This window comes from Ictalurus furcatus, chromosome 19, assembly GCF_023375685.1.
Source record: "Ictalurus furcatus strain D&B chromosome 19, Billie_1.0, whole genome shotgun sequence".
NCBI lineage: Eukaryota > Metazoa > Chordata > Actinopteri > Siluriformes > Ictaluridae > Ictalurus > Ictalurus furcatus.
The window spans coordinates 9032643-9060549 of NC_071273.1; the positions used below are offsets into that span (position 1 = coordinate 9032643).

A 27907-nucleotide genomic window follows, 5' to 3' on the forward strand; every position below is an offset into this window, starting at 1 on the left:
AGCACTTCAAGGTAAGGCTTGCATTATACGTGATCTGTGACCATACATGTGCTTGCAGAATCATTCACACACACAAAAAAAAATGTTATCCAATACCAACTGGACCTGTGTGAAAATGTATTTGCCCCCACAGTTACTAATTCCCCAAATCTATGAAACTGCATTCATAATGGGGTTCAGCTGATTGAAATACATCAGTCTGGGAAGGGTTACAAAGCTATTTCAAAGGCTCTGGGAACCACAGTGAGTGCCATTATCTCCAAATGGAAAAAACTCGGCACAGTAGTGAACCTTCCCAGAAGTGGCCGACCTTCCAAAATTCCTCCAAGAGTACAGCAACGACTCATCCAGGAAGTCATAAAAGAGCCAAGGACAACATCAAAGGAACTACAGGTCTCTCTTGCATCAAGCTGAAACTCACGCACAACTGAATTATGCAGCAAGACAATGATCCAAAGCATAGGAGTAAGTCCTAGTCCTAGAAGTAAGTGAAAGACTGATCTCCAGTTATCGGAAGCGTTTGGCTGCAGTGATTGCTGTTAAAGGTGGCACAACCAGATTTTAAGTTTAAGGGGGCAAATAGTTTTCCACATTGGTGATAGGTGTTGGGTAACTTTTTTTTATTTTTTTGCTTCAATAAGAAAAGAAATAAATAAAAACTGTATTGTGTGTTTATTCAGGTTGCCTTTGTTTTATGTCGTATTTCATTTGAAGATCTAAAACTATTTAGTATGAGCGATACGCTCAGGATACCTTTTCACAGCACTGTACGTTGTGTACATCGTTAGAGCCAAAACACCACTGTCTGTCAGGTTTCCATGTCGAGCAGTGAAGCATGAAAGTTAGCGATTTCATGTCAGTTGTTGTACGTTTGTCACTGTGAAACAGTATGGAGATGTTTTACACATGGACAAGCACTGTTAAAACTCCACTGTTGTCAGGAGCTGTGTGGATGTACGAAACTATTTAGTGTACAGTTTGTTCAGTCTGATGTCCACATTGCGTCAACTCCCAGTTTGAGAAACCCTGACCTAATTATTATAGTGTTCCTTTTCACACATTGCTTCATAGGCAATATCTGTTTGTTTGTGTTCGAGGTGGGCCGATAACTAAGCAGGGCGGGACCTACCTGCCAATAACCGATTAATCAACCGATCGTTTTTAAAATTGATACTGAACGAAAACATAACACTCAGAGTAAAATATTGCAGAATTTTATTACAAAAATAAACAGTACTGATTGTTCCATGAAAATGTAGTGTGGTTTTGAATATGAATATATATTAAGGATTAATAAATATTAAAGTTCTATAATTATAGCTTTTTTTTTTTCATGCTTGTTCTGCTATTAAGAGTTGTTATTGTTTTTTTCCCCCGTAGGAGCAGCGCCACCCTCTGGCCTTGGAGGTGAACGAACTGTATGTGTTCTGCTACCTGTGTGACGACTATGTGCTGAACGACAACGCCACAGGAGACCTGAAGCTGCTGCGCGGCACACTGGGCGCCATCAAGAGCCAACGCTATGAGGTGACGACACGCAGCGGGCGCATCCTACGCTCCGGCGCAGCCCAGCTGGAGCACGGAAATGCACAGGAGCTGCAGCTGCGCGCGGAGGACCGCATGTTTACGGCGCTGTGGCACCGACGGCGAGCGCTCATGGGCCGCGTGTTCCGTACCTGGTTTGGCCACACGGAGCGCGGAAGGAGGTTCCTCGAGGAGGAGCGGCAGCGTGAGGAAGAGGAGGAGCGCAGAAGGGAGGCACGGGAGAGGAGACGAACACTCAAACGGCAGCTCCAGGAAGAGCTGGAGAGCGCGCCGCCGCGGAAGAGCAGCCGGATCCGGAAGCAGAGCCAGAAAGCAGCGGCTGCCGCATCCTTAACAGAAGGGAGACAAATCCAACACACGCCAGCTCCGCCCTCTAATGTTCGGACTCGAAAAGACAAAACGCTTCGGAGAAGGTCGGGCACCTCAGCCAAGACCAAACAGACTCGAGCGCCGCCTACCAATTCTGGCGACTCCCCTATTAAGAGGCGGCCCACGGTCACGCCTGGCGTGACGGGTTTAAGGAATCTTGGCAACACATGCTACATGAACTCCATACTGCAGGTTCTGAGTCACCTGCACGTGTTTAGGGAGTGTTTTCTGAGACTGGATCTGAACCAGGCGCTGGAGCTGCTAGCATCCGCCGTTAGCCGAAAGCTGGGGCTCTCGGTTCAGCATGGCAGCCAGCCCAAAGCCGCCGGTCAGGGATCCGGGCTCAGCGGGGGCGCCTCACGCTCACGCAGCATGGAGCTCATTCAACCCAAAGAGCCCAGCTCCAAACACATCTCACTCTGCCATGAGCTGCACACTCTGTTCCAGGTATACGGGTTAAACAGGGCTTCACCCACACGATTTCCCATTTTATTCATTTGAGAAATCACACTATACGCAGAACAAGCCGTTATGACTCCTTATATGTAAAAAAAAAAAAAAAAAATTACACACACATTTTACTGAGACAAGACTCTCGCAAGAGATTGCGATTTAGAATCGTAAATGTGTCAGCCGTTCTAGAAAGCACCTCAAAGATGATATGTTCACACGTTAGTGGGAAGAACAACAAAAACAAACCCAGACCGTATTCACTGTGGCGTGACATTATGAATGAATCTGGGTTCGTTATAGAATATTTAAAGAGACATTATTCCTGTTACAATACAGATTATGGCCTATACGTCCTTGTGTCTTTCCGTCAGCTGCTGTCGTGTGAACGTACTGATGAAGGAGCTTTAAAAAAAAAAAAAAAAAGAGCGACGTAAGGCAAAGAGCGCCAACCAATCACATGCAGTCGTGGAAAGACAGGTGCGCGTCGTTATCGCTACACCGTTATTAAATTTAAATCTGTTTCCTTCACCCATTATTCCATTTCTCCGCAAGCAGCACGTCCGTCGTAGTGACTGCGTCTACTCTTAACCAGCAGACCGAGTTATTTTGTCACCATGACGACAACTTGAGAAACTCCAGCGCTTTACTTCGCCGCCATTAAACCAAAAGCGATTTTTTTATTTTATTTTAAAAATGTCATTTTGCATGTAATTACTGTGTATGAGGAAATATTTGAGCCACACTGTGTTTCTGAAACCAGCCAAGGACTGTATCCACATCACTTTAATTAAAGCTCGAGCAGTTATGTTTGTTATTGATATAAAAACACGTTAGGGATAATAGGATATATTATCGTGCCATGTCGTATATGGCGGGTGCTTTGATATTAATGTTTGTGTGTGTGTTTAGGTGATGTGGTCAGGAAAGTGGGCTCTGGTGTCTCCGTTTGCGATGCTGCACTCGGTCTGGCAGTTGATCCCGGCGTTTCGAGGCTACGCGCAGCAGGACGCGCAGGAGTTCCTGTGCGAGCTCCTGGACAAAGTCCAACACGAGCTGGAGCGAACCGGAACTCTCACACCAGCCACCGTGCCGGCCAATCAGAGACGCCTGATCAAACAGGTGCTCAGCGTGGTCAATACCATCTTTCACGGCCAGCTACTCAGCCAGGTGAGGACCACACTTACACGCACATTCTACTCGAATGCGTATGTTACACGTTAAACCGTATATATCTCTGTCTCGCTCGCTTTCTAGGTAAGGTGTTTGGCGTGTGATCACCGCTCGAACACAGTGGAGCCTTTCTGGGATCTGTCGTTAGAGTTTCCCGAGCGTTACCACAGCAACAGTAAGGATGTCGCGCAGGTGCCGTGTAGGCTGACGGAGATGCTGGCCAAGTTTACAGAGACGGAGGCTTTAGAAGGAGCCATTTACGCCTGTGACCACTGCAACAGTGAGGAAAAAATATTGCCATTACGTCTTGTCGTGTGCGTGTGTGTAGCACGCACGCCTTTTAATCGGACTCGTGCGACTGTTCCCTCAGATAAACGGCGGCGTTTCTGCTCCAAGCAAGTGGTTCTGACAGAAGCTCAGAAGCAGCTGGTGGTCTACAAACTGCCTCATGTCTTACGGCTACACCTTAAACGTTTCAGGTATTTACACACACACACACGCACACAAACACACACGCACGCACACGTGCTAATTGTAAGAGTGCTCTGGATGTGCTGTTTGTTAACGCATGTTTTGCTTGCGTGTGTGGCCAGGTGGTCCGGTCGTAACCACAGGGAGAAGATCGGCGTCCATGTCAAGTTCGAGCAGGAGCTGAACATGGAGCCCTACTGCTGCAAAGACTCTGCCTCCAACACATCACTCCACCACCAACACTTCCTCTACCAGCTCTCTGCTGTCGTCATGCATCACGGCAAGGGCTTCGGCTCGGGACATTACACCGCCTTCTGTTACAACACAGAGGGAGGTAGGAGACGGAGGAATAGAAATCTAAAAATATTTATACCTTTAGCCTGAAATGGTCCTTATTGTAAAATGTAAGGAGCAAAAATGACCAGATGTTGAATTTAGTGTGGCTATGTAATACCACAACAAAGATCCTCTTAGACGTGTCTACAACCTGAAACGTCTTTTTGACACTTTTTTTTTGTAGAGCTAAAAATACACTCTCTCTCTCTCTCTCTCTCTCTCTTTCTTTCTTTCTTTCCAGGATTTTGGGTGCACTGTAACGACTCCAAGCTAAGCGTGTGCGCAGTGGAGGAGGTGTGCAAGGCTCAGGCCTACATTCTGTTCTACACCCAGAGAAACTCTCAGGACAAAGGCAAAGCCAGCGACCTCTGACCCCTGCTTAACCAGCCAGTCAACCAGAGACGTTGTATCGTACATTCATGTCAACATGGGTTAAAGCCAGTCTGTGTGTATATCTGTAACGCTGCATAAGCGTGACCCGCACTCATGCCTTACCCAGACTGTTGGCAGTAGGCACTCTTGCTGTGTGTGTGTGAGAGTGTGAGAGAGAGTTATCAGTCCTAGCCAGGAGCATTAGTGCAGCTTGGATCGCTACATGAGAGGGAGGGTTTTATTGTCTTGTTTCTCAGTGTGGACGACCACAAACCAAAGTAGAAAAAAACAAACACTGAATGTTGGCTGTTCCCTGATTTACCCTCCAAAGGGACAGATGACATGACTGTGATATCATGATTATAGTGTGAGTGAGCGAGCGAGTGTGTGAGAGAGAGAGAGCGCGAGCGCGACTGACCAGGTTCCTTTACGTCCACATAAAGTGCCCTGCCATTCTTTTGATCAGTTTATTAAGGCTCTTCTAGTATTACCAGCTCCTTTAGGAACGTGATTTGAACAATTCAGGAGTTTGTTTTCAGTCTGTTTAGACTTTCCAGAATGTACTTTTATATGCTGAGTATTTGGTTAAACAAGATTTCCTTTTTTATTTTTGTAAAAAAAAAAAAAAAAAAAAGTTAATTTAGAGTGGGGAGAACAGGTTCACACCAGCAAACACAACATATGCTGTATGTACAGTATCCACCTGTGAGAGAGAGAGAGAGAGTGTGTGTGTGTGTGTGTGTGTGTGTGTGTGAGAAGCTGATTGGGCTCATTCTGTGACTGTCTTGTGGTTAGCATATTCTGGGTTTGTGAGAGAACTTTGGTAATCTTGTGCTGAGTTCACACACTCTCGAGTCTGCCTCTTTCCTGTTGGTTCCAGTTTGAGTTGCGCCTCTCTTCAGCAGGTATAGATGTATAACTATGCAAATTGTTACCTCAATTTATAGAGAAGTTTACCTCAATAAAATGAGACTATTTTTGCATTTTTCTAAAATAGCAACGTTGCAGTGTCTTGTTCAGACTTTAACCGATTTAAGCATCATTTCATTGTGTTCTTGTTTATTTTTAATGGTGTTTATTATCCATTACTCTTCAGTCTCCACATTATCCTGGTCAGGGTCATGATGGATCCAGAGTCTATGCCAGGAACACTGGCCATGATGCAGGGACATACCCTGAATTTGGCACCAGTCCATCGCAGGGCATCATATGTATGTATGTATATATACACACATACACACACACACACACTGTTTTTATTTTTCATTTTGGGGAGGTGGAGAATGTGCATAGATGCTCCACACAGTAAGTAGGATCAGGATCATACCAGATATCCTGGAGCTGTGAGGCAGCAACACTACCCACTGGATCACATGCTGACAGGCTAGCCATCTATAATAGTCCTACAATAAAAATAATGTACACCGATCAACCGTAACATTAAATGTGAATAACATTGATTATCTCGTTACAGTGGCACCTGTGAAGGGGTGCGATATATTAGACAATAAGTGAACCGTCAGTTCTCAAAGTCGATGAGCTAGAAGCAGGAAAAATGGGCAAACATAAGGATTTGAGTGACTTTAACAAGGACCAGACTGAGATGGCTAGACGAATGGGTCAGAGCATCTCTAAAACAGCAGGTCTTGTGGGGTGTTCCTGGTATGCAGGGGTTAGTACCTACCAAAAGTAGTCCAAGGAAGGACATGACAAAGAGTTCAAGGTGTTGACTTGGCGTCCAAATTCCCCAGATCTCAATCCGATCTAGCATCTGTGGGACATGCTAGTCAAACAAGTCTGATCCATGGAGGCTCCACCTCGCAACTTACAGTGCAGGATCTGCTGCTAGCGTCTTGGTGACTGATCCCACAGCACACCTTCAGAGGTCTTGTGGAGGCCATGCCTCGACGGCTCGGAGCCGTCTTCGAGAACAAGGAGAACCTGTATAATATTAGGCAGGTGGTTTTAATGTTATGGCTGATCGGTGTAGTCACGTTACAGCTGAATGTCTTTGGTTGCAAAAGTGTCAGGAAGATGAGACGAGCAAATTCATATCGGCTGAGATTAAATGCAGCAAATAAGGATGAATGAAAAGTATTCGTCATAACTATGAAGAAATGTGAGAGATCTCTAACACACTGTTGCACATCATTATAAATCGTTCTAAATGCAGTATCTGAAAATAAACTAACGTTGGCCTTGTCAGTTTACAATGATCAGAGTTTGGAGGCAAGAAAATGAACACGACAAGCAGAGCCAATAACCAGTGTTCGTGTTTATTTACATATTTATATTTATTATATTTTACAACAAATATATATGGAGAAAATGTTCCAAATTAAAATGACACAGGTTCTGCAGGTGTCAGTTAAAGGTCTCAGTTGAATGCAAATGTAGGAAACTTGAAGATGCTTCATCACTCATCCACAGAAAACCACTCCAACCTTTTGAACCACTTCTCCAAAGAGGAGTAAAGAAGTCCCTCTATGGGAAACTGTAAACTCTATAGCCAAAAGTTTGTGGACACCTGACCATGACACCCGTATGTGCTTGTTGAACACCTCATTCCAGATTAATTCCCATGTATACTGTTATAATAAGCTCCACTCTTCTAGTAAGGCTTTCCACTAGATTTTGGAGCGTGATTGTGGGGATTTGTGATCATTCAGCTACAAGAGCATTAGTGAGATCAGGTACTGAGGAGGTCTGGGGTGCAGTTTATCCCAAAGGTGTTCAATAAGGTTAGGGTCAGGGTTCTGTGCAGAACACTCGAGTCCTTCCACTCCACCCTTAACAAACCACGTCTTCATGGAGCTCGATTTGTATACAGGAGCATTGTCATGCTGGAACAGGTTTATATCTCTTAGTTCCAGTGAAGGGAAATCCTAATGGTACAGCATACAAATACATCCTATACAATAGGGTGCCTCTACATTTGTGGCAAAAGTTTGGGGACGGCCCATGTACAGGTCAGGTGTCCACAATCTTTTAGCCATATCTACTTATTAATGCCCTAAGTTATGTTTACATTGTTAGCATCGGTTGATCGTGATGGGGATATATGGCTGATTCTTAAAAATGATCTAAAGTAGGCCTATATTTGTAGCATTACCCAAAGCAAATGGGAATATCTTGCAGCTTCAGCCACAAGTAAAAATCTCATTTTTGCTTTCACATGAGCAAGGTGAGGCATTCGTAGGCTGGTTTGATCTCAAATGAGAATTCATGGAAAACTATGGCAAAAAAAAAAGGGGGGGGGGGGGTTTGATTGATGACTAATCCATCAACTACACCAAGCACGAATGTTCAATAGGCTTGTACACATGACAGTATGAAATAATTGAGTCTGGAAAGGAAAAATGATGAAAACATGCACAGCGCTAGTAAATAAATATAAGTATTTAATTGACTTACAAAAAAAATTGAAATGAAAACATGAATGCATTTCAGAGATAGTATACAAATACCAAAGCACCTTATATTTAAGTAGCAGAGTGCACAGATTGCCTTTTTTTTGTTTTTTCTTTTCTTTCGTGATCATCATGCCATAAGAAGCTGAGCAGCCATACTCTTTTCTCACCCCTTTAATTATTCCTTTTTTTATTATTATTATTATTATTATTATTATTATTTTGCTAGTCACTGAGTAGAAACGGATAAAAGCAGCAGTTTTCAATGCACTCAGATTTTCACATGCCTGATCCACTAAATCCAACAAGCCCTTTTATCAAGTGAATCATATAACTCTGGATAAGAAAAAAAAAATACCCAAAAAAGTATGTTTACAAGACCGCCAGGACCCGAACTGAGAGCTGTTTACTGTCAGTATCTATTTCATTTCACCTTAATCAGGTATAAAAAAAAAAAAAAACATAGCTGGGCCTTGTTTCTCCAAAGCACTATACTGTTAAAGAATGTGCAAAGTGATTCTTGCATAGGGACGAGACCGTAGGTTGTGCATCCGGATATGTGATTTAAAAACAAAAATCTGATGTCTGAAAAATACTTTTCAAAAGAACTCCTCTAGCATTCCACATTTATTCATTTTATCTCAAGTGACTTAGACACGACACAGTCCACATATAGCTATGACCAATTAAATGTCCTCGGATTCGAAACTACAGCCTTTCCATCACTAGCTCAGAATATTAACTACTGAGCTAAAAAAAAAAAAAAAAAAAACTTTCCCTGCAGTTTTCACAATCTAATCTCAATCTAATCTACAGCATCTGCCGTGTACATGTGATTACCAAGAACAAGAGAAACGAACAAAAAATTGTTTATTCAAAACTCACTTATAGCAGAAGCTTAAGAAAGAAATAAACATGGTGGCAGGTGCTGTTAGAGGAAAATAATCACTGATGGAGTGGTGTGACGTGTCTAAATATATATATACACACAGAGGTGTTTGAAAGTTTGTGAACCCTTTAGAATTTTCTATCTCTCTGCATAAATATGAGCTAAAACATCATCAGATTTTCACACACATCCTAAAAGTAGATAAAGAGAACCCAATTAAACAAGCGAGACAAAAATATTATACTTGGTCATTTATTTATTAAGGAAAGTGGTCCTATATTACATTTCTGTGAGTGGCAAAAGTATGCAAATCCACAGTCCGATAGATTGTGTGCAAATGAAAGAAATTCAAGTCTGCGAGGTCACAAAGGAACCCAGGGTAACGTCTAAGCAACTACAGGCCTCTCTCACATTGACTAATGTTAATGTTCATGAGTCCACCATCAGCAGAACACTGAACAACAGTGGTGTGCATGGCAGGGTTGCAGGGAGAGAGACACTGCTCTCTAAAAAGAACACTGCTGCTCTTCTGCAGTTTGCTAAAGATCACGTGGACAAGCCAGAAGTCTACTGGAACAATATTTTATGAATAGATGAGACCAAAATAAATATTTAGGTTTAATGAGAAGCGTTATGTTTGGAGAAAGTAAAACACTGCATTCCGCCATTAAGAACCTTATCCCATCTGTGAAACATGGTGACGGTAGTATCATGGTTTGCGTCTGTTTTGCTGCATCTGGGACACGACGACTCGACATCATTGATGGAACAATGAATTCTGAAGTATATCAGCGATTTCTAAAGGAAAATGTCAGGACATCTGTCCATAAACTGAATATCAAGAGAAAGTGGGTCATGCAGCAAAACAACGACCCTAAACACACACAAAAGAACGGTTAAAGAAGAATAAAGTTCATGTTTTGGAACGGCCTAGTCAAATCCTGACCTTAATCCAATAGAAATGTTGTGGAAGGACCTGAAGCAAGCAGTTCATGTGAAGAAACCCACCAACATCCCAGAGCTGAAGCTGTTCTGTACTGAGGAATGGACTCCAAGCCGGCGTGCAGGACTGATCAACAGTTACCAGACATGTTTTAATTGCAGTTATTGCTGCACAAGGGGGTCACACCAGATACTGAAAGCAAAGGTTCACATACTTTTGCCCCTCACAGATATGTAATACTGACCAAGTATAATATTTTTGTCTCATTTGTTTAACTGGGTTGTTTGACTTGTGTGAAAATCTGATGTTGTTTTAGGCCATATTTATGCAGAAATATAGAAAATTCTCCAAGCACTACTGTATATTCATATATACCGTATATTTAATGTTGTGGAATGTTGTTCTGTGAGACACTTTACTACAGAGTTACTACAGAAACGATAAGGTACTAAAATGTTTATTATACAATAGTTAGTTCCGCTCCACTAATTTGTGTGTGTTGATATTTAGTAAAACAGCACTCCTGTTTGAGTTACTGCGTGAATGTAAACCTGCAGTTAGAGACAATTCTTCTCAGTGCTCTTATAGTAAATCAATCGACTTCTGACCAATCAGAATGGGGAATTCAGTAGCACGGTGGTATAAAGGCAGTTATTTAATTCGGTCAATATTTGTCTGCACAAACATTTATTTTTGCCCTTGAATAATTCTTCACTTTAAGTTATTTTGTAAATCATCTATGTGCTATCAGACCAAGATGTAGCGGTGTGTATAATTATGCACGAATACCTCAAAATCTTGTAGAAAGCATAAGTAAATGAACCGCATTGCTACAGTGTGGGTCAGCTTCAGAAAGCCTTACTCGCATATCGGTCTCAACTGTTATAACATAGAAAAGAAATCAGTCGCATGTGTAATTTCTTCCCTAATACTTGGTCACTCCTCGTGTGGCGTTAAAAACCGGACCAGTCCTGTGAGGTAAGGCAGCGCCCAGTTTCATGAAATCCCTGTCTCGATGAATTATAGTCTACTGTTAAACCGAATGGTGCTGCCTATTGGTGTGTTCCAAACAATCCCACGTCATTTAAATCTTGGTCCATAAGTATTTGGACAGCGACACGATTTTCGTAATTTTGCCTCTGTACACCACCACAATGGATTTGGAAATGACGCAATCAAGACATGATTCAAGTGTAGACTTTCAGCTTTAATTAACACAAATATTGCATTAACCGTTTAGGAATTACAGCCATTTTTGTGGAGTCCCTTCATTTTCACAGGAAGGAATTGGACAATTGACTGATAAGCAGTTTCATGGCCAGGTGTGGCGTGTTTCCTCGTTATTTCATGACAAATTAAGGAGATAAAAGGTTTAGAGTTGATTCCAAGTGTTGAATTTGCATTTAGTAGCTGTTCATGGGAACTCTATGTATTCGGTCCGAAGATGCAAGTGAATGAGGCCGTCATTAGGCTGGAAAAACGAAACAAAATACACATATGAGAAAGATAGCAGAAAGTTTAGGAGTGGCCAAATCAACAATCTGGTACATTTTTTTAAAAAAGGAGGAAAGCAGTGACGAGCTCGGCAACACCAAAAGGCCTGGAAGACCACAGAAGACAACTAAAGTGGTTGATCGCAGAATTCTTTCCTTGTTGAAGAGAAACCTCTTCACAGCATCTAGCCAAGTCAAGCACACTCTGGAGGAGGTAGGCGTGTCATTGTCAAAGTCTACAATCAAGAGACACCTTCATGACTGTAAACACAGACGGTTTACTTCAAGATGTAAACCACTGATAACACTCAAGTACAGAAAGGCCAGATTAGGTTAAAAAAAAATAAAAATAAAAAAGCCTGCCCTTGTTCTGGAACAAGATTCACTGGACAGATGAAACCAAGATGAACTTGTACCAGAATGATGGGAAGACAAAGAGTATGGAGAAGGAAAGGAAGGGCTCATGATCTAAAGCATACCACATCATCTGTCAATCATGGTGGAGGAAGTGTTATGGCATGGGCATGTATGGCTGCCAGTGGAACTAGGTCACTGGTGTTTATTGATGATGTGAATGCTAACAGAAGTAGCAGGATGAATTCTGAAGCGTACAGAGACATAATTTCTGCTCAGATTAAGTCAAATACTGCAAAACGGATAGCACGGTGCTTCACAGTACAGATGGATAATGACCCAAAAAAGTACCGCAAAATCAACCAAAGAGCTTCTAAAGGAAAAGAAATAGAATGTTCTTAAGGTCACCTGACCTCAACCCAATTGAGTATGCTTTTCACTTACTGAAGGCAGAAAGACCCACCAGAGTAAAGGCCTGGCAAAGCATCTCAAGGGAGGAAAATCAGCATTTGGTGACGTCCATGGGTTCCAGCTTTCAGGCAGTCATTGACTGCAAAGGATGTACCTCCAATTTTTCAAAAATAATCCTAATATTTATAATTATGTTGAAAATGTCTATAATTCCTAAACAGTTAATGCATTATTTTTGTTTAACCCCCTGAATTAAAGCGGAAAGTTTACACTTCGACCACATCTCGATTGCTTCATTTTAAATCCATTCTGGCGGTGTACAGAGACAAAATTATAAAAACGGTGCGTCACTGTCAGATTGCGTCACCGAATACTTGCGGACCTGACTGTACGTATATGGAATTGCGGCCAGATTATTTTGCGGACCAGACGATGTCCCACTGTTCCATCATGCTCGTCATGCAAGTCGTGGAAAAACAGAGAGAGACGTGAATGCGCAAAGGAAACTCGTTTGTCTCGAAATAACAGAACATCGGTAATAAAAGATCTCTGCGAGCAAGATCAGATTTGTACCAATACAGAGATGATGCCTGAATCCATTCAGCTTTTCCTGATACACACTATTGATACACACAGATTTGTCACGGTCTTAAAGATCTGAGTGTGTGGAGAAACAAGGCCCAGGACAGCAGCTACAGAAGCCTGTCCGTCCTCCTGCATAGTTTAGAATTTATAATTCATATAGCTTTTCATGCAAAAGGTTGCAGCATCCACTGCTCCAGTCAGTTAGTTAATACTTTCAATTATTAGTGTGCGTATTAGTGTGTGTCCCATTTGGACCGTGTAGTTTCTTTTGTACAGAACAATCTATGCGTGGGTGCGTGTCAGTAGTCGTCTCCTCGGCTCACCACCTCCTTGCACGTGGGCCTCAGCAGAATGGTGTGTTCGTATTGAGCTGTGTAAGAGCCCTTGGCATCACAGAGTGGTGGGTAGGGGTCGATGATGCCCAGGTCACATAGGTTCTTCAGCGCCATCAGGTACTTGCTCTCACCGAGCCGGTCCAGCCAGCGGCGGCAGAACGCCAGCGTGCCGAAGTTCTCATTCACTACATTCAGCAAGTGTTTGGCTCTTGGTAGCCTGGAAAAATCAAACACAAGTGAGAGCTAAAAGAAAGTCCTGTTTCCCACCTCATGCTAATGGAAGCTGGTTAATATTTTTCAAGTTGTTAGTTTATAAAATGTCAGTTCATAAAGTTCGACAAAGACATGGAAGATTTTAAGTCATAAACTGCAAACTGTGAATGCATTATTATTTATAATAACTCCAGTAGTAAGGCTGAAAAAGAGGCCGAAACCGTTTATATGCAAGAAGCAGTTTTGCTCTCATGATCAACTTTGTAACTCAACACCTAGGGATGTACACAGGCATTCGAATATCCGGTTAACAGTCAGTAGAGCGCCATAGTATTCAAATACTCAGTTCAATTCAATTCAGTTTTATTTGTATAGCGCTTTTAACAATGGACATTGTCATAAAGCAGCTTTACAGAAACATATAAATTCAGGATATAAATTTTACATTTATAAAATGTGTCCCTAATGAGCAAGCCCGAGGCGACTGTGGGAAGGAAGAACTCCCTGAGACGATATGAGGAAGAAAACTTGAGAAGATCCAGACTCAAAAGGGAACCCATCCTCATCTGGGTGACACCGGATAGTGCAATTAAAATAATTCCCTTCTATAGCTGTATACTGTATTTACATTTATGGCATTTGGCAGACGCCCTTATCCAGAGCAACTGACATTTATCGCATTTATACAAAAAAAAGCAGTTGAGGGTCAAGGCCCCAGCAGTAGCAGCTTGGTGGTGCTGGGATTTGAACTCATGACCTTCCGATCAAAAGTCCGACGTCTTAACCACTGAGCTACGACTACCCGTGTGTACTGTTCATTGTTTTTGTGTATCTCTCATATTAAATAGTTTCAGAAATGAAAACAAAATCTGAGATGGGACTGAAAATGTCTCAGACGCAGGTGTTTCTTACTTACATGTTGGTTGGAGAGAGACAAAAGACAGATAATACATTTCCAGTAACGTACAGTGCAACTCCATTAAAAATCTTAAAGGTACATTAGGCCAGATTTGTCAAAAATAGGTGGAGTTAAATAGGATTCCTTATTTATAGAATCAGCAGCATTTCGGTCAGGCTGTAGTGGCAGTAACTTCCAGATTTCCTGTTTTTCAATCCCATTTATACGAAACAATGGACTTCCAACATTGTCCTCTCATCACACACACACACTCTTACCTGATTGGTACGTGTCCTACGTCGAAGTTCTTCATGTAATGTGAACAGTCCATGTCATCATGCACAACTCCCTTCCCCGTACTGCCAAACGTCTCAATAGCATACACGTCGCCTTCCTACACACACACACACACACACACACACGCACACACTTCACTCAGTACACCAGGATAAAAACTGTCAGGAAAGTATAAACCAATGAGAGACATGATATAAACAGTCTTTTCAGGAAAACCAATCAGCGATCAAGGCAACCTGACCAGGTGTTAATTAAAATGAATTGAGGAAAAACATATTCAAGCTTTAATATGAAACATGATTTAGGTCAATACAGCAGTGCAAAAATAAACACCCTCCTGACAAATGGTACTCTCTCACTCACTGTAAAGGACTCGGCCTTGAATAAGTTCCCCAAGGGACACAAATTCTATTACTCCCCGCCCCCCTCTCTCTCTCTCTCTCTCTCTCTCACACACACTCTTTCTCTCTCTCTCTCTCTCTCTCTCTCACAAACACACACACACACACACACACACACACACAAACACCTTGAGATATAAGGCTGGCTTAATTCAATTTGAATGCCATAACGCCCTGATGTTAACAAGGTTATTTACTACAGTAATGGCTTTATGAGTTTTAGGGCTGTCAGGACGCATTTCACTCTCCGAACACTATTCATCTTTTCACAAGATAAAAAAAAATAAAATAAAAACCTGTTGGAATATTAAGAAGCACTTTTAACAATGAACATGGTCTCAAAGCCATTTTACAGAAATATATACATTTTGAATGCGTAAATGTACAGTGCTGATGTTCTGACCTACACAGAATTTGAAATGCTGATGTATAGGAAAGAGCATGCACCAAGCCTCTACAATGCAATTTTGTTATACCGTTTGTACCTAGTGACATTTTTCTTGTCATTGTACGTGTGTATACACTTGTATCTGTATCTTAGCTTATATGGCACTACAGTGGACGCTTGGTGGCGGTGAGACTCACTGAACCGAGACAAGTAGAATACAAAAAGTAAAATCCGGCCATACAGACATTAAGGATTATTATAACTGTTATAACGGTATAGTAAATGGTATAATGTTGTGATTTTCTTTGCTTAAGACTACGATACAACTTTCAACATTCATGGTTTATGTGATTCATTTTGTGGCTGTATACAATTATAGCCTAAAACGCATATTTGAAGGTTTGTTTATTTGTTTTTTACCCCATTTTCTCACAGTTTGTTCATTTGCCAATCACTAGCTAGCTCTAGCTAGCTCCCCACTCACTAGCTAGCTCGCTGCTATCACACAACAGCGGCCAGCAAGGACGGTGAGAGCTAGCAAGTGCTTCCGATGAGACCGGTGTACCCAGCCACCGCATCTTTTTGAACGGCTGCTCAAGCTATATCTGACTGACAGTTTCAGAGTAACGCCCATTCCTCCCTTCTAGCAAACACAGTCGATTGTGGATGGCTGTGGAATCATGGGGATTCGAACTTGCTATCTGGCAATATGGAAAATGGTTTTGCAAATAAACTTGAGCTATGAAAATTCTAACAAACGTGGAAAATTTTGCCATACAACTTTGTCCTGGTGCCGTAGGATTTGTTTATAAGTGAACATACCTCCATTCTGGTGGCTTCACCGCCCTTTACAATAGGAACTGTTTTGCCAGCATGAATCCGGTACTGACCAATGGAGTGACCATTCAGGTTGCGGATTGGCTTAACTGAAACGGGGGGGGGGGGGGGGGACAAAAACCTGTAAACATTTGCATTGATGCAACATACATCGTTTAATTCTGTTCCAAAAGTGCAAAAAAGATGTAGTCCATACCTTGGTATGTTTTCCCATCTAACTCCACCTCATATGACTCCATCACTTCCTGTATGGACTCTCCAACATCACAGAGACGCACGTCAATGCCTGCACACTGAGAAAACACACACCGGTCACCTTACAATCAGCTTTCACACACAATCAAGTAATGCTTTACTGTCTACAATTCATGCTTTATAGTGTACAGCAGGGGTGTACAGTCCTGTAATCCTGGAGTTCATACAGTATATACTTAACACACAGCACCTCTCAAATTCTTTCAAGCAAGACAACATAACAAGACTAGCAGGAATTCCAGTCTCATTTCTTTTTTTGGGGCTAGTTTTTGCACTGATTTAGCTGGTCAAAAAGTATGATTAGCAAAAGCTTGATGATAAACCTGGATGCAGGTTTGAAGGAATCATGCTAGCCGTGCTGATTAGCATGACTAGCATTTTTAGAAGGTAAAAGAATCAAGTAAGGAAAGGAAGTTCAGTTACATTCTTAGTATTGAGAAACAGAAAATATCTACAGGAAGGCTATTCCCTATAAACAGCACAGTGAATTAAGGGTATTCCTTGCCCATTATGGTGCTTTGTTTGGAGACTAACCAATCGCACTGCCCTTCAAGACTGCACTGGGTATTGACCACTATGCTTTCAGACATGACCACGACATAAGACTGCTGAAGTAGTGCATTAAAATAGTGAATTGAGTGCAGTACATACAGCGACTGAATAAATCGTTTATTCCACTAGGATCACACTCTAACTACATTCTCACACTGAACAACAAGACTATTCTGATTATTTGCCTGCCTGACTGCCAAAATAAAGCATTTTCACACACTGATTAATTGAGAGACTGAGTGACTGGTTCCATTGTTCATCTCACTATTCATCCCATTGGGCATTGCTTGAGCAGGGGGTGGGTTGTGTTTGGGGGGTTGTAAGAGCATGTCCTGTCATACACTAGATGGCGGTGTGTACCTAAAACACAAGTTACTCTGGGAAGGAATGATTACTGTACACTGACGACCGCTGCACACATAAAACCAGGGCCAAGCTGGAGAACTCAATGACACTGCTATTTTTTCAGCAATTTGTATTCGTTTTGAGACAGAAAATATTCTGTTTAACAACAAATCCGTGAAATATACATCATTTTGAGACAAGCAAAACTGGACAAGCAATACACACACACACACATGCTCATCATTATGCTTAAACGCAATACTGTGCCATAAAATCATATAATGTACACACCCACACACACATTTTTTTGAATAGTTTGTAGTAAAACTTCTGCACATCTTCTGTATCATAAAGCTCTTCTGTTCCTAAAAGCATTAAGGTGGCATGCCAATTCTGATATTGTGGGATATGTTAGAAATACAATAGGGTGATGTAATGAGTGGTGTGATAATTGTTTGTATAACAGCATGTGGAAGAGTTTGGGGGGGGGGGGGGGGGGTGTCGGGGTCAGTTTTTTTCAGCAATTTGCCAATGCTAAAATTTTTTTTTATTTATTTATTTATTAAAGAAAGATATCATACAATGTATCAATTTATAGTTATAACGGCTATAAACAGTCACTCCCTCACCAGCATCTCGTTTTTTTTCTCTCTGAAAAGAAGGTATCTTGTCTTGTTAACAGCACAACAAACAGCAAAGACTCTCCCATAAAGCTGAAACGAATAGCTTTACTTCCTACTGTTACAAAGCGCTGACATGGGAGACTCCTTCTATACATCATTCTTCGTTTGTTTGTTTGTGTTCTCGTCACAGAAAACCTCACCATGTCAAAGATGATATATTTTTTTTCATCTGTTTATATGGAGTGTCCATGTTACTATGGCAACAATGACATACTAGAAGAAGTGCTTTAATAAGAAATTGTGATTTCCCTTGCAGCTGGAACTACCGTTGTATTGTGTCGTAAGAGAAAATGAACTAACACCTTCTAACCAATCAGAATTAAGAATTCAACAGCAATGTAAACTAATCAGTTTGAGTAAAAAGAGACGTGATTTTTTTTAACGGTCTTGTACTTTCTGCAAGTCTTAATTTCTAACAGACAAGAGCTATTAAATACAATTAAAGGTGCCTCCCCCCCACACAAAAGATTAGGTCTCAGACAGTTATGCGGGTTCAAGATTTGAATGATTCTCGCCCATTTTCACAAAACCCCGCCCCCAGAATCTATCAAATTACTTCCAGCGTCCCAAGTCGCCTACTTATACTGTGCATTAAAAGTATGTACTCTGAGTGTGTAGAAAGAGAGTATGCAAGTACTGGGACATACAAACACGTCCTGTAACAGAAGAGAACGTTGTTGCCTAGTGACACACTCCGTCACCGTCAACACACTCCTCACCGCATTTCACCTTTTCTACAGTCATTATTCCTTACATTATTTATACTATATCATTTCATTTATCATGCCCTTGATTTAATTATGTTTTTATGATAAAAAAAAAATTTTGGTTCGTGCTTAACATTTAAGTTCTTGCTCTTGATTACTGAAGACGCATCACTAACGTAACACTCGTCCGCCGTGTTTGCAGGTTGACTTCGGCGAAGCAAACCGTCACGTGTCCTCGGATCCACACTTCGGGAATAGTAGACCATCCAGGTAACTTTGGGATACTCGTTTCCGCATACTACGATTTGAGATACACTAATTCTAACCGCGGATACTATTTAGGGTGGAGAGTAGGTGAACTGGGACACAGCAGGAACTGACGGGAGGCACATCCAAACCCGAGCGAGCATTCTGGACCAGAAATCGGTTTTCCAATCTGGTTTTCTCAGCGACTTCATACACTTCTGCTAAGGCCACAGCTTAATGCGTTGGGTTTTTTTTTTTTTTAAATCATGTTCTCCATATCTTCCAGTTTATTTTATTAAGTAAGGAATAAAAATTTTTTTTTAAAAAATCCCCTATTGCACCCTTTAAGGGAAAATAAACAATTCTCTTGTGGACAGCTATTTTCATGTCACTACAGTGTGCTTGGCTAATCTTACTGTCCATGTGTCTGTTTGCTGTACAATCCACTATCCATCCAAAAGAACCTATTACTTACGGAGATGCAATACTTTCTGTGCACTCACCAGAAAAGAAGGGGAATTTGAAATAAAGAGATTTACAACTTGCATGCATGTCGACACATCGACACACCTTGATCCCGGTGTCGGTGGCATCTTTGACGGCCTCAAGGAGGCGGTCATACTTTGGATTAAAGGTGACGGTAAAGGCACAGTCGATAATCCTCCCTGAAATCATACACACAATAAAAATCTACATCCATAATACAGACAAGCGTGTTAATAAGCACGGATTCGTAACGTCACTAACATTTTGGCGCACTGCACTTCCTATGAGCTCTGTGAGAATGTGTGTGTACCGTTGATATGTGTGCCAAAGTCGATCTTGCACACGTCGTCGTACTTCAGCATGGTGGGGTCTCCTGCGTTGGGTGTGTAATGAGCAGCGCAGTTATTGAGAGAGCAGCCAGTGGGAAAAGCCAAACCTGCTTTCAGTCCATTCTCCTTAATTAGCTTCCTACTGCACTCCTCCAGACGCTCGCTGAGAGAGAGAGACATAACGAGAATCAAGATAAATGAACTGAATTCTCAAATCCGATTGATCAGAAGGTTTTAATTCATCTTCCATTACAGCAGTAGCGCTCGTCTCGAAGGCAAATCAGTGGTTTACATTAACGTGAACGTTCTAATACGTTATCGTTTCTACAGTAACAGCTCTATAATCTAGAACTAATAATAAACCAATTCCAAATGAGCTGTTATTCAACAGTGAAATGAATGATATGGTGATATTTCCTGTAAGACAATGTTTATTTAACGCACCATATAAGTTACTGTTATTTTAGTGTACAATCATGCCTAGTGCTCTTCCTGCATGTATAAAGGTGTAAGGATTTTCTAGCCAAGTGTGATTTCCTTCACCGTGATCACGTAAGAAACAGACGTAGGCCTAAATCGATTCAGTTCGTAATCAGATAAGAGCTGTCAAAATGTACATGATGCTCTTGCACTGTTACGTCATCAACCAAAATGACGAGAGCATTTACACACTCTGTAGCGGACAAAGTTTTACAATGTTTAAATGACCTTCAAATCATGGTAAATTTAACCCATAGAGCAGACACTCCCTGAATTAATTAGTGACTGATGAAAGTGATTACACAGCGTTTTCCCAGGATGCCACACGTTGATACGCGATGATATTTCATATTGTCTTGTGCACACGTCTGATGTTACGGAAGTCGTATACGCTCATTAAGCAAAGGAGGAAGGATTGCGATTGGTCCTCACCAGATGTCTATCATGGTCAGGCCTGGTTTGATCCAGCTCTTCACGTACTGTCGTACCTGCCGATGCGCCTCCGCGGCCTGCCGGAAATCGTTCCACATGTCCTCCCTGGCCTCGTCTAGAACACGCTTCTCCTCGCTGCTCATCCGCCACGCGGCACTCTGCCTGGACAACCGTTCCCACATGGACATGAACACTGATGCATACGTTTCTGGTGCGTTCAGTTTCAGGGAGAAAAGGCTTGAGCAGAAAGCAGTACTGAAGCCTTTGAAAGCTGCTTGAAGGTCAGAATGTCACAATCAATACAGAGTGGTGGGTTTCATCAGCACTCAAGCAAGAAAATAGTGGGACAAGACTCGGTTTGCAGAAGGACTACCTTAAATAGTACAAGAGTGACCTCTGTGTCAGGTGCCTCAGCAATGTAACACAGGATAATATTACACACTGCACAGGGTAATCTGAGGTAGAGCAAATTTCAGGTAGGACAAGGTGATCAGAGGAGAGAACATGGACATCAGGAGAAGAGGGGGATGATAAAACACACTAGTTTCTTACCCATCCTGTGAGGAAGGATATTCACACTCCTCTCCGACAGGGAACACTCCGTTTGGATAAAGCTCACATATCGGCACAGAAGGAGGATCAGTCTGTGTTTTAGCTGCAGAAAGATAAAGGTAGATAGATCGACACACAGCAAGGCTACATGATTTGGTACAATTAGTGCAGTTTTATAAGGAATTGAGCTGGAAGTGTTATTGAGCATCTTGCAGAACCAGGCACAGTTCCTCTGAAGACTTTGACACTCGCACTTGCTTCTTATTTTTGCAGCAAAATCCAGCAGCCTTCATTATAGTTTTTGTCTGAAAAGTGTCTCTTACGTAATCTGCCGCTTTCTTAACTGACCTACAAACATTTTTCTGTAATATTTCATTTTGTGCTGGAAAACTAAAGTTTGGGAATCGAACATGTTTTTTGTTCGGACTCGATAATGTAGAATTCATAACATAAAAATCTATAACAAGGGTTGTACTAAAAAACAACAACAACAAAAAACACTTTTGCACAGTACTCTGTGTGTGTGTGTGTGTGTGTGTGTGTGTGTGTGTGTATATATATACACATACATACACACACATATATATATAAACATACTGATGATGTTGTGATATGTCATGGTTAATGATTGGCCTGTATTACTTTGAGCAAAATATTTTTTCATCTCATTAGTGGCACAATTTATCAAAACACTGAAGGCTCACAGAACACAAAAAAATACAATGAACCCAATGTAATACGCAGGTGGACGGATGGATAGAGTTGCGGTTATAAGTTTACATTCACCTTGCAGAATTTGCAACATGTTAATTTAAAAAATAATAAGAAGGATCCTAAAAATTGCATTTTGTTTTTATATTTAGTTCTGCCCTGAAGAAGCTATTTCACATAACAGATGTTTACATATACTCCACAAGACACAATACTAATTTACACAAACGAACCAGTTCGAAAGTTTACATACCCTTCATTATTAATCCCGTGTGTCGTTACCTGGATGATCAACGACCGTGTTTATGTTTTGTGAGAGTTCTTCATGAGTCCCTTGTTTGTCGTGAGCAGTTAAACTGCCCACTGTTCTTCAGAAAAATCCTCCAGGTCCTGCACATTCTTTACTTTTCCAGCATCTTCTGCATATCTGAGCCCTTTCCAACAGTGACTATATGATGCTGAGATCCGTCTTTTCACGCTGAGGACGACTGAGGGACTCGTACACGACTATTACAAAACGTACAAACATTCACTGATGCTCAAGAAAGCTGCACGATACATTAATTGCCAGGGGGGTGTAAACTTTTGAACAGGATGATCGGTGCAAATTGTTATTATTTTGTCTTCCTGAAACAATCTGGAATGTCCTTTCTTCTTCGGGGCATTCCAAATTGTTGTATTGGCTATGCGCAGTGCTTGCGCAATGGCTCTTATAGATTTTCTCTCTTTTCTCAGCTTCATTAAGAGCCAGGGGGATGTAAACATTTCAACAGGACGATCTGTATAAATTTGATCATATATTTAGAAAACTATTTTGGGCGAAGTATCCTTTTAATTCTTTCTCTTGAAACAAAATTTTGAAAATAAAGTGCATTTGCAAAATATCTGAAATTACAACAGTTTTTCTAACTTTGAATGTGGAAAAAAAAATGTAAATACAGTGAGGGAAAAAAGTATTTGATCCCCTGCTGATTTTGTACGTTTGCCCACTGACAAAGAAATGATCAGTCTATAATTTTAATGGTAGTTGTATTTGAACAGTGAGAGACAGAATAACAACAAAAAAATCCAGAAAAACGCATGTCAAAAATTTTATAAATTAATTTGCATTTTAATGAGGGAAAAAAGTATTTGACCCCCTCTCAATCAGAAAGATTTCTGGCTCCCAGGTGTCTTTTATACAGGTGACGAGCTGAGATTAGGAGCACACTCTTAAAGGGAGTGCTCCTAATATCAGTTTGTTACCTGTATAAAAGACACCTGTCCACAGAAGCAATCAATCAGTCATATTCCAAACTCTCCACCATGGCCAAGACCAAAGAGCTCTCCAAGGATGTCAGGGACAAGACTGTAGACCTACACAAGTCTGGAATGGGCTACAAGACCATTGCCAAGCAGCTTGGTGAGAAGGGGACAACAGTTGGTGCGATTATTCGCAAATGGAAGAAGCACAAAAGAACTGTCAATCTCCCTCGGCCTGGGGCTCCATGCAAGATCTCACCTCGTGGAGTTGCATTGATCATGAGAACAGTGAGGAATCAGCCCAGAACTACACGGGAGGATCTTGTCAATGATCTCAAGGCAGCTGGGACCATAGTCACCAAGAAAACAATTGGTAACACACTACGCCGTGAAGGACTGAAATCCTGCAGCGCGCGCAAGGTCCGCTGCTCAAGAAAACACATATACATGCCCGTCTGAAGTTTGCCAATGAACATCTGAATGATTCTGAGGACAACTGGGTGAAAGCGTTGAGGTTAGATGAGACCAAAATGGAGCTCTTTGGCATCAACTCAACTCGCCGTGTTTGGAGGAGGAGGAATGCTGCCTATGACCCCTGGAACACCATCCCCACCGTCAAACATGGAGGTGGAAACATTATGCTTTGGGGTTTTTTTTCTGCTAAGGGGACAGGACAACTTCACCGCATCAAAGGGACGATGGACGGGGCCATGTACCGTCAAATCTTGGGTGAAAACCTCCTTCCCTCAGACAGGGCATTGAAAATGGGTCGTGGATGGATATTCCAGCATGACAATGACCCAAAACACATGGCCAAGGCAACAAAGGAGTGGCTCAAGAAGAAGCACATTAAGGTCCTGGAGTGACCTAGGCAGTCTCCAGACCTTAATCCCATAGAAAATCTGTGGAGAGAGCTGAAGGTTCGAGTTGCCAAACGTCAGCCTCGAAACCTTAATGATTTGGAGAAGATCTGCAAAGAGGAGTGGGACAAAATCCCTCCTGAGATGTGTGCAAACCTGGTGGCCAACTACAAGAAACGTCTGACCTCTGGGATTGCCAACAAGGGTTTTTAAACCAAGTACTAAGTCATGTTTTGCAGAGGGGTCAAATACTTATTTCCCTCATTAAAATGCAAATCAATTTATAACATTTTTGATGTGCGTTTTTCTGGATTTTTTTGTTGTTATTCTGTCTCTCACTGTTCAAATAAATCTACCATTAAAGTTATAGACTGATCATTTCTTTGTCAGTGGGTAAACATACAAAATTAGCAGGGGATCAAATACTTTTTTCCCTCACTGTATACTATTCGAGAAGCCTAGTGTCTTTTTTTTTTTTGCTATGTAGGCCTGTTTCAATTCATGCTTGTACGTAACAGTTCAATTATCGCGTATCGTTGCCATATGGCAACTGTTACATTAGTAATTAGTAGTCTCGCCTAAATATTGAAAAATTCATCAAATTTTGAGAGCCCTCCGATGATGACATTCACCATGCCATGTGACTGCAGAAAAGGGAGTGCAAACACCACTTCCTGGTCAGAAAAAATGGCATTTTTTTTTCGTTTTTGTATTACTGCCATTATCGTACTATCAAAAACGTGGAGATAAATGAATTGTTGCTACATGGCAACACCATGCAGTAAAGTGTTAAACTCTACCAAAGTCATGGAGAAAGAATGAATCTGATCACGATCCAAAATATTGAAGCTCAACAGTCAAGCACGGTTATTGTACTGTCTTGTGTTGTTTGCACACGTCTGCATGTGCACTTTATTTAGAAACGTGTAGGTCTTATTTAGTTGTGTGTCGTCTCATGTAGTCAGTGTGTGAGTGTGGAGTTTCGTTTCACTCTGTACTGTACCAGCTGTATATGTCTGAAATAATAATAAAGCCAATTGAATTGACTTGGCTTGACATGGTGGAGGTAGTGTCATGGCTTGGGCTTGCATGGCTGCTTCTGGAACGGGCTCACTAATCTTTATTGATGACGGGACTCATGACGGTAGCAGCAGTATGAATTCTGGCCAAGTCGATCACCAAAGAAAAAGCATCACAGAAGAAGAAACCAACAATTTGGTGATGCGAATGAGTCACAGGCTTGATGCAGTTATTGCAAACGAGGGACAAGCAACCAACCGTTAAGTGGTATTTACTTTAATTTACGTCAAGACTCATCTGTTCATATACTTTTGCTTACCTGCGAATTCATCACAAAAGTTAACAGATCGACACAAGTCAGAGGCATTTTGTAAACATACTATGGACTGATGAACTAAAAGTGGAACTCTTTGGCAAGAATCACCAAAAATATCCATCCATCCATCGTCTATACCGCTTATCCTTTTCAGGGTCACGGGGGAACCTGGAGCCTATCCCAGGGAGCATCGGGCACAAGGCGGGGTACACCCTGGACAGGGTGCCAGTCCATCGCAGGGCACATTCACACACACACACTCATTCATACACTACGGACACTTTGGACACGCCAATCAGCCTACCATGCATGTCTTTAGACTGGGGGAGGAAACCGGAGTACCCGGAGGAAACCCCCGCAGCACGGGGAGAACATGCGAACTCCGCACACACAGGACCACGGTGGGACTTTCGTTGGAATGTGAAACACGTAAACATCTGTAGAAGCAGGTGGTAAATCAGCTTTCACCTTTTCTTTTAGGTTTTTATCAGGTTTATCAGGTAAATCTGTGCTTTTGTTCTAAGCTTCTACATTGAACCTTGAAGGATTTTCCTCCAAAGAGACAAACTTTACTTTTTATTCAATTTATCTTGTTTATTTATTGTTTTACTAAGAGTGCGGGAAGGGATTATTAAGATTTATTTTTACAACATTTAGCCTGAGAGATAGATCATTAAGCATTTCGACCAGTGTATGCAGCCGTAATCAAAGAGGTCTGTAACATTAGACACAAACGCACTTAATGAAGACTAAAACAATGCGTTCTCTTTATTTACACGGCAGCAGTAAAATACTGACCGTGAAATATCTCCGATATTTCTGCAATCTGCAGAATGACCCTAGTGATACTGCAATTATCCAAATGACTGATTGCTTGGCTTGTATCCTGTCATAACTGTAATTCACTATAGATCCAAAGCATCTGTCAATAGAATAAACGTAGATGAAAAAATAAGTAAGAGGCCATATTGATGAGTGCGTATACGTGCACGGTATAAGAGAGCAGCAGAGCGGAGTTTACACTGCAGGATTTTCCCAGTAGTACAGCATGCTTGGCCCAGCGCCAGCTCACTGTACCGCTCTGCCAGGCATGAACTCATTCACTCGCACAGGAATAAGGGCAAAATCTTACTGTAGTGTCCAAGAAGGACAGAGGGAACAAAAAAGAACTCACGGCCACTCTTTTTCTTCGTCTTCTTCTTCTTTTTTTTCCCAGCAGAACTGTCTCCATCATCTCCATCTGGAAAACATTTTTGTGACACGAGCACAATATAATGAATGTAGAGGCTGGGCCTCTGTACTCCTCTGAAATGAGAGGAATTACGTGCATGATTTAGGAAGATAGATTTGTGTCGTGTGAAAAAATAAGTACACCCGATAGAAATTATAGACTTTTTTCTTTTTTTTTTTTTTTTTAACATATTTGTACAAGCAAATATTTGATCATCTTTGAAACAGTGCCTATTAATGAATGGTATACTTGAACAAAACCACAAGGAGAACGAGCTTTTTCAGAAATTTATTCAACAGAAATATCAACAGATGTGATATTCTTCTGTGGAAACAGTAAGTACACTCTTGGCCTCAGAAGCTAGTATTGCCCCCTTTAGCAGAAATAACATCTTGTAGACGTTTTGCATAATTGTCCACCGGTCTTTGACATCGGCTTGCTGGAATTTTTGTCCACTCTTTCATGCAGTATTCTTTCAGCTGTAAGATGTTTGAGGGTTTTCTTGCATGTACTGCACGTTTCAAATCCCCCTACAACAATTCAATGGGATTCAAATCCAGGCTTTGACTAGACCATTCCATAACCCTCCATTTCTTCTATTTGACCCATTCCTTGGTGGATTTGATGTGTTTAAAAGCTTGAAAGGTCCATTTTATGGTTCAACTTCAGCTTTCGGACAGATGGCCTCACATTATCTTCAGACACTCTTTGATATGATGGAGAATTCATTGTTGATTTAATGAATGCAAGCTGTCCAGTCGCTGAGGCAGCGAAGCAACCCCAAACCATAACATTTCCACCACCGTGCTTCACAGTCGGTATGAGGTGCTTCTCCTGAAAAGCTATCTTTGGTCTGCGCCAAACATGTCTGCTGTTACTGTGGCCAAACAACTCTCTTTGATTCATCTGTCCAGAGCACATTATTCCAAAAGGCCTGGTCTTTGTCTATATGCTCACTGGCAAACTGTAGTCTTGCAAAAGGATTTTTCTTGGTACACATGATTGTAGAAGCATGTACTTTTACACCAACAGTTGCAAGACTTACTAGCAGATCCTGTGATGAAATTTTAGGGTTCCTGGAGACTTCTTTTAGCATCAGACAGTCTGCTCTTGTGCTGAATTTGCTGGGACGGCCAGTCCTGGATAAATCGGAGGTCATTTGAAATCTGCGCTATTTGTAGATGATTTCCCTTACAGTGGAATGATGTATTTCAAATCATTTGGAGATCTTTTTAAGTCCCTTGCCAGACTCATAGGCATCCACAACCTTTTTTCTGAAGGCCTTACAGA

General features: G+C 41.5%; 2 protein-coding genes across 10 annotated transcripts in view; one reads left to right on the forward strand and one right to left on the reverse strand.

Annotated features, from left to right (window-relative positions):
- Positions 1-19338, forward strand: part of usp44 (ubiquitin specific peptidase 44) — a 24768-nt gene extending 5430 nt beyond the window's left edge. The window contains exons 1-10 of one of the 4 annotated variants that reach the window (XR_008388568.1): positions 1-11; positions 134-465; positions 1381-2361; positions 3277-3534; positions 3622-3817; positions 3908-4016; positions 4131-4342; positions 4586-5931; positions 18915-18982; positions 19055-19338. The exon at positions 1-11 is cut by the window's left edge and continues 91 nt beyond it. Coding sequence is in view for 1 of the 4 variants with exons in the window: in XM_053650358.1 (XP_053506333.1) it covers positions 1-11; positions 1381-2361; positions 3277-3534; positions 3622-3817; positions 3908-4016; positions 4131-4342; positions 4586-4716 (1898 nt within the window). In the remaining 3 variants the exon portion in view is untranslated. Of the gene's footprint in view, positions 12-133; positions 466-1380; positions 2362-3276; positions 3535-3621; positions 3818-3907; positions 4017-4130; positions 4343-4585; positions 8704-15768; positions 16082-18914; positions 18983-19054 lie in introns of those variants that run through there. The other 3 variants (XR_008388566.1, XR_008388567.1, XM_053650358.1) reach the window with 3 other exon arrangements.
- Positions 8798-27907, reverse strand: part of metap2a (methionyl aminopeptidase 2a) — a 25473-nt gene continuing 6363 nt past the window's right edge. For 2 of the 6 annotated variants that reach the window (XM_053650361.1, XM_053650360.1), the window contains 9 exons: positions 26561-26626; positions 21238-21340; positions 20686-20847; positions 19755-19936; positions 19529-19623; positions 16367-16463; positions 16156-16259; positions 14526-14641; positions 8798-13353 (listed from right to left, as the gene is read on the reverse strand). In XM_053650361.1, the coding sequence (XP_053506336.1) occupies positions 13101-13353; positions 14526-14641; positions 16156-16259; positions 16367-16463; positions 19529-19623; positions 19755-19936; positions 20686-20847; positions 21238-21340; positions 26561-26626 (1178 nt within the window). In that variant the 3' untranslated portion in view covers positions 8798-13100. Of the gene's footprint in view, positions 13354-14525; positions 14642-16155; positions 16260-16366; positions 16464-19528; positions 19624-19754; positions 19937-20685; positions 20960-21237; positions 21341-26560; positions 26627-27907 lie in introns of all 6 variants that reach the window. The other 4 variants (XR_008388569.1, XR_008388570.1, XM_053650362.1 and 1 more) reach the window with 4 other exon arrangements.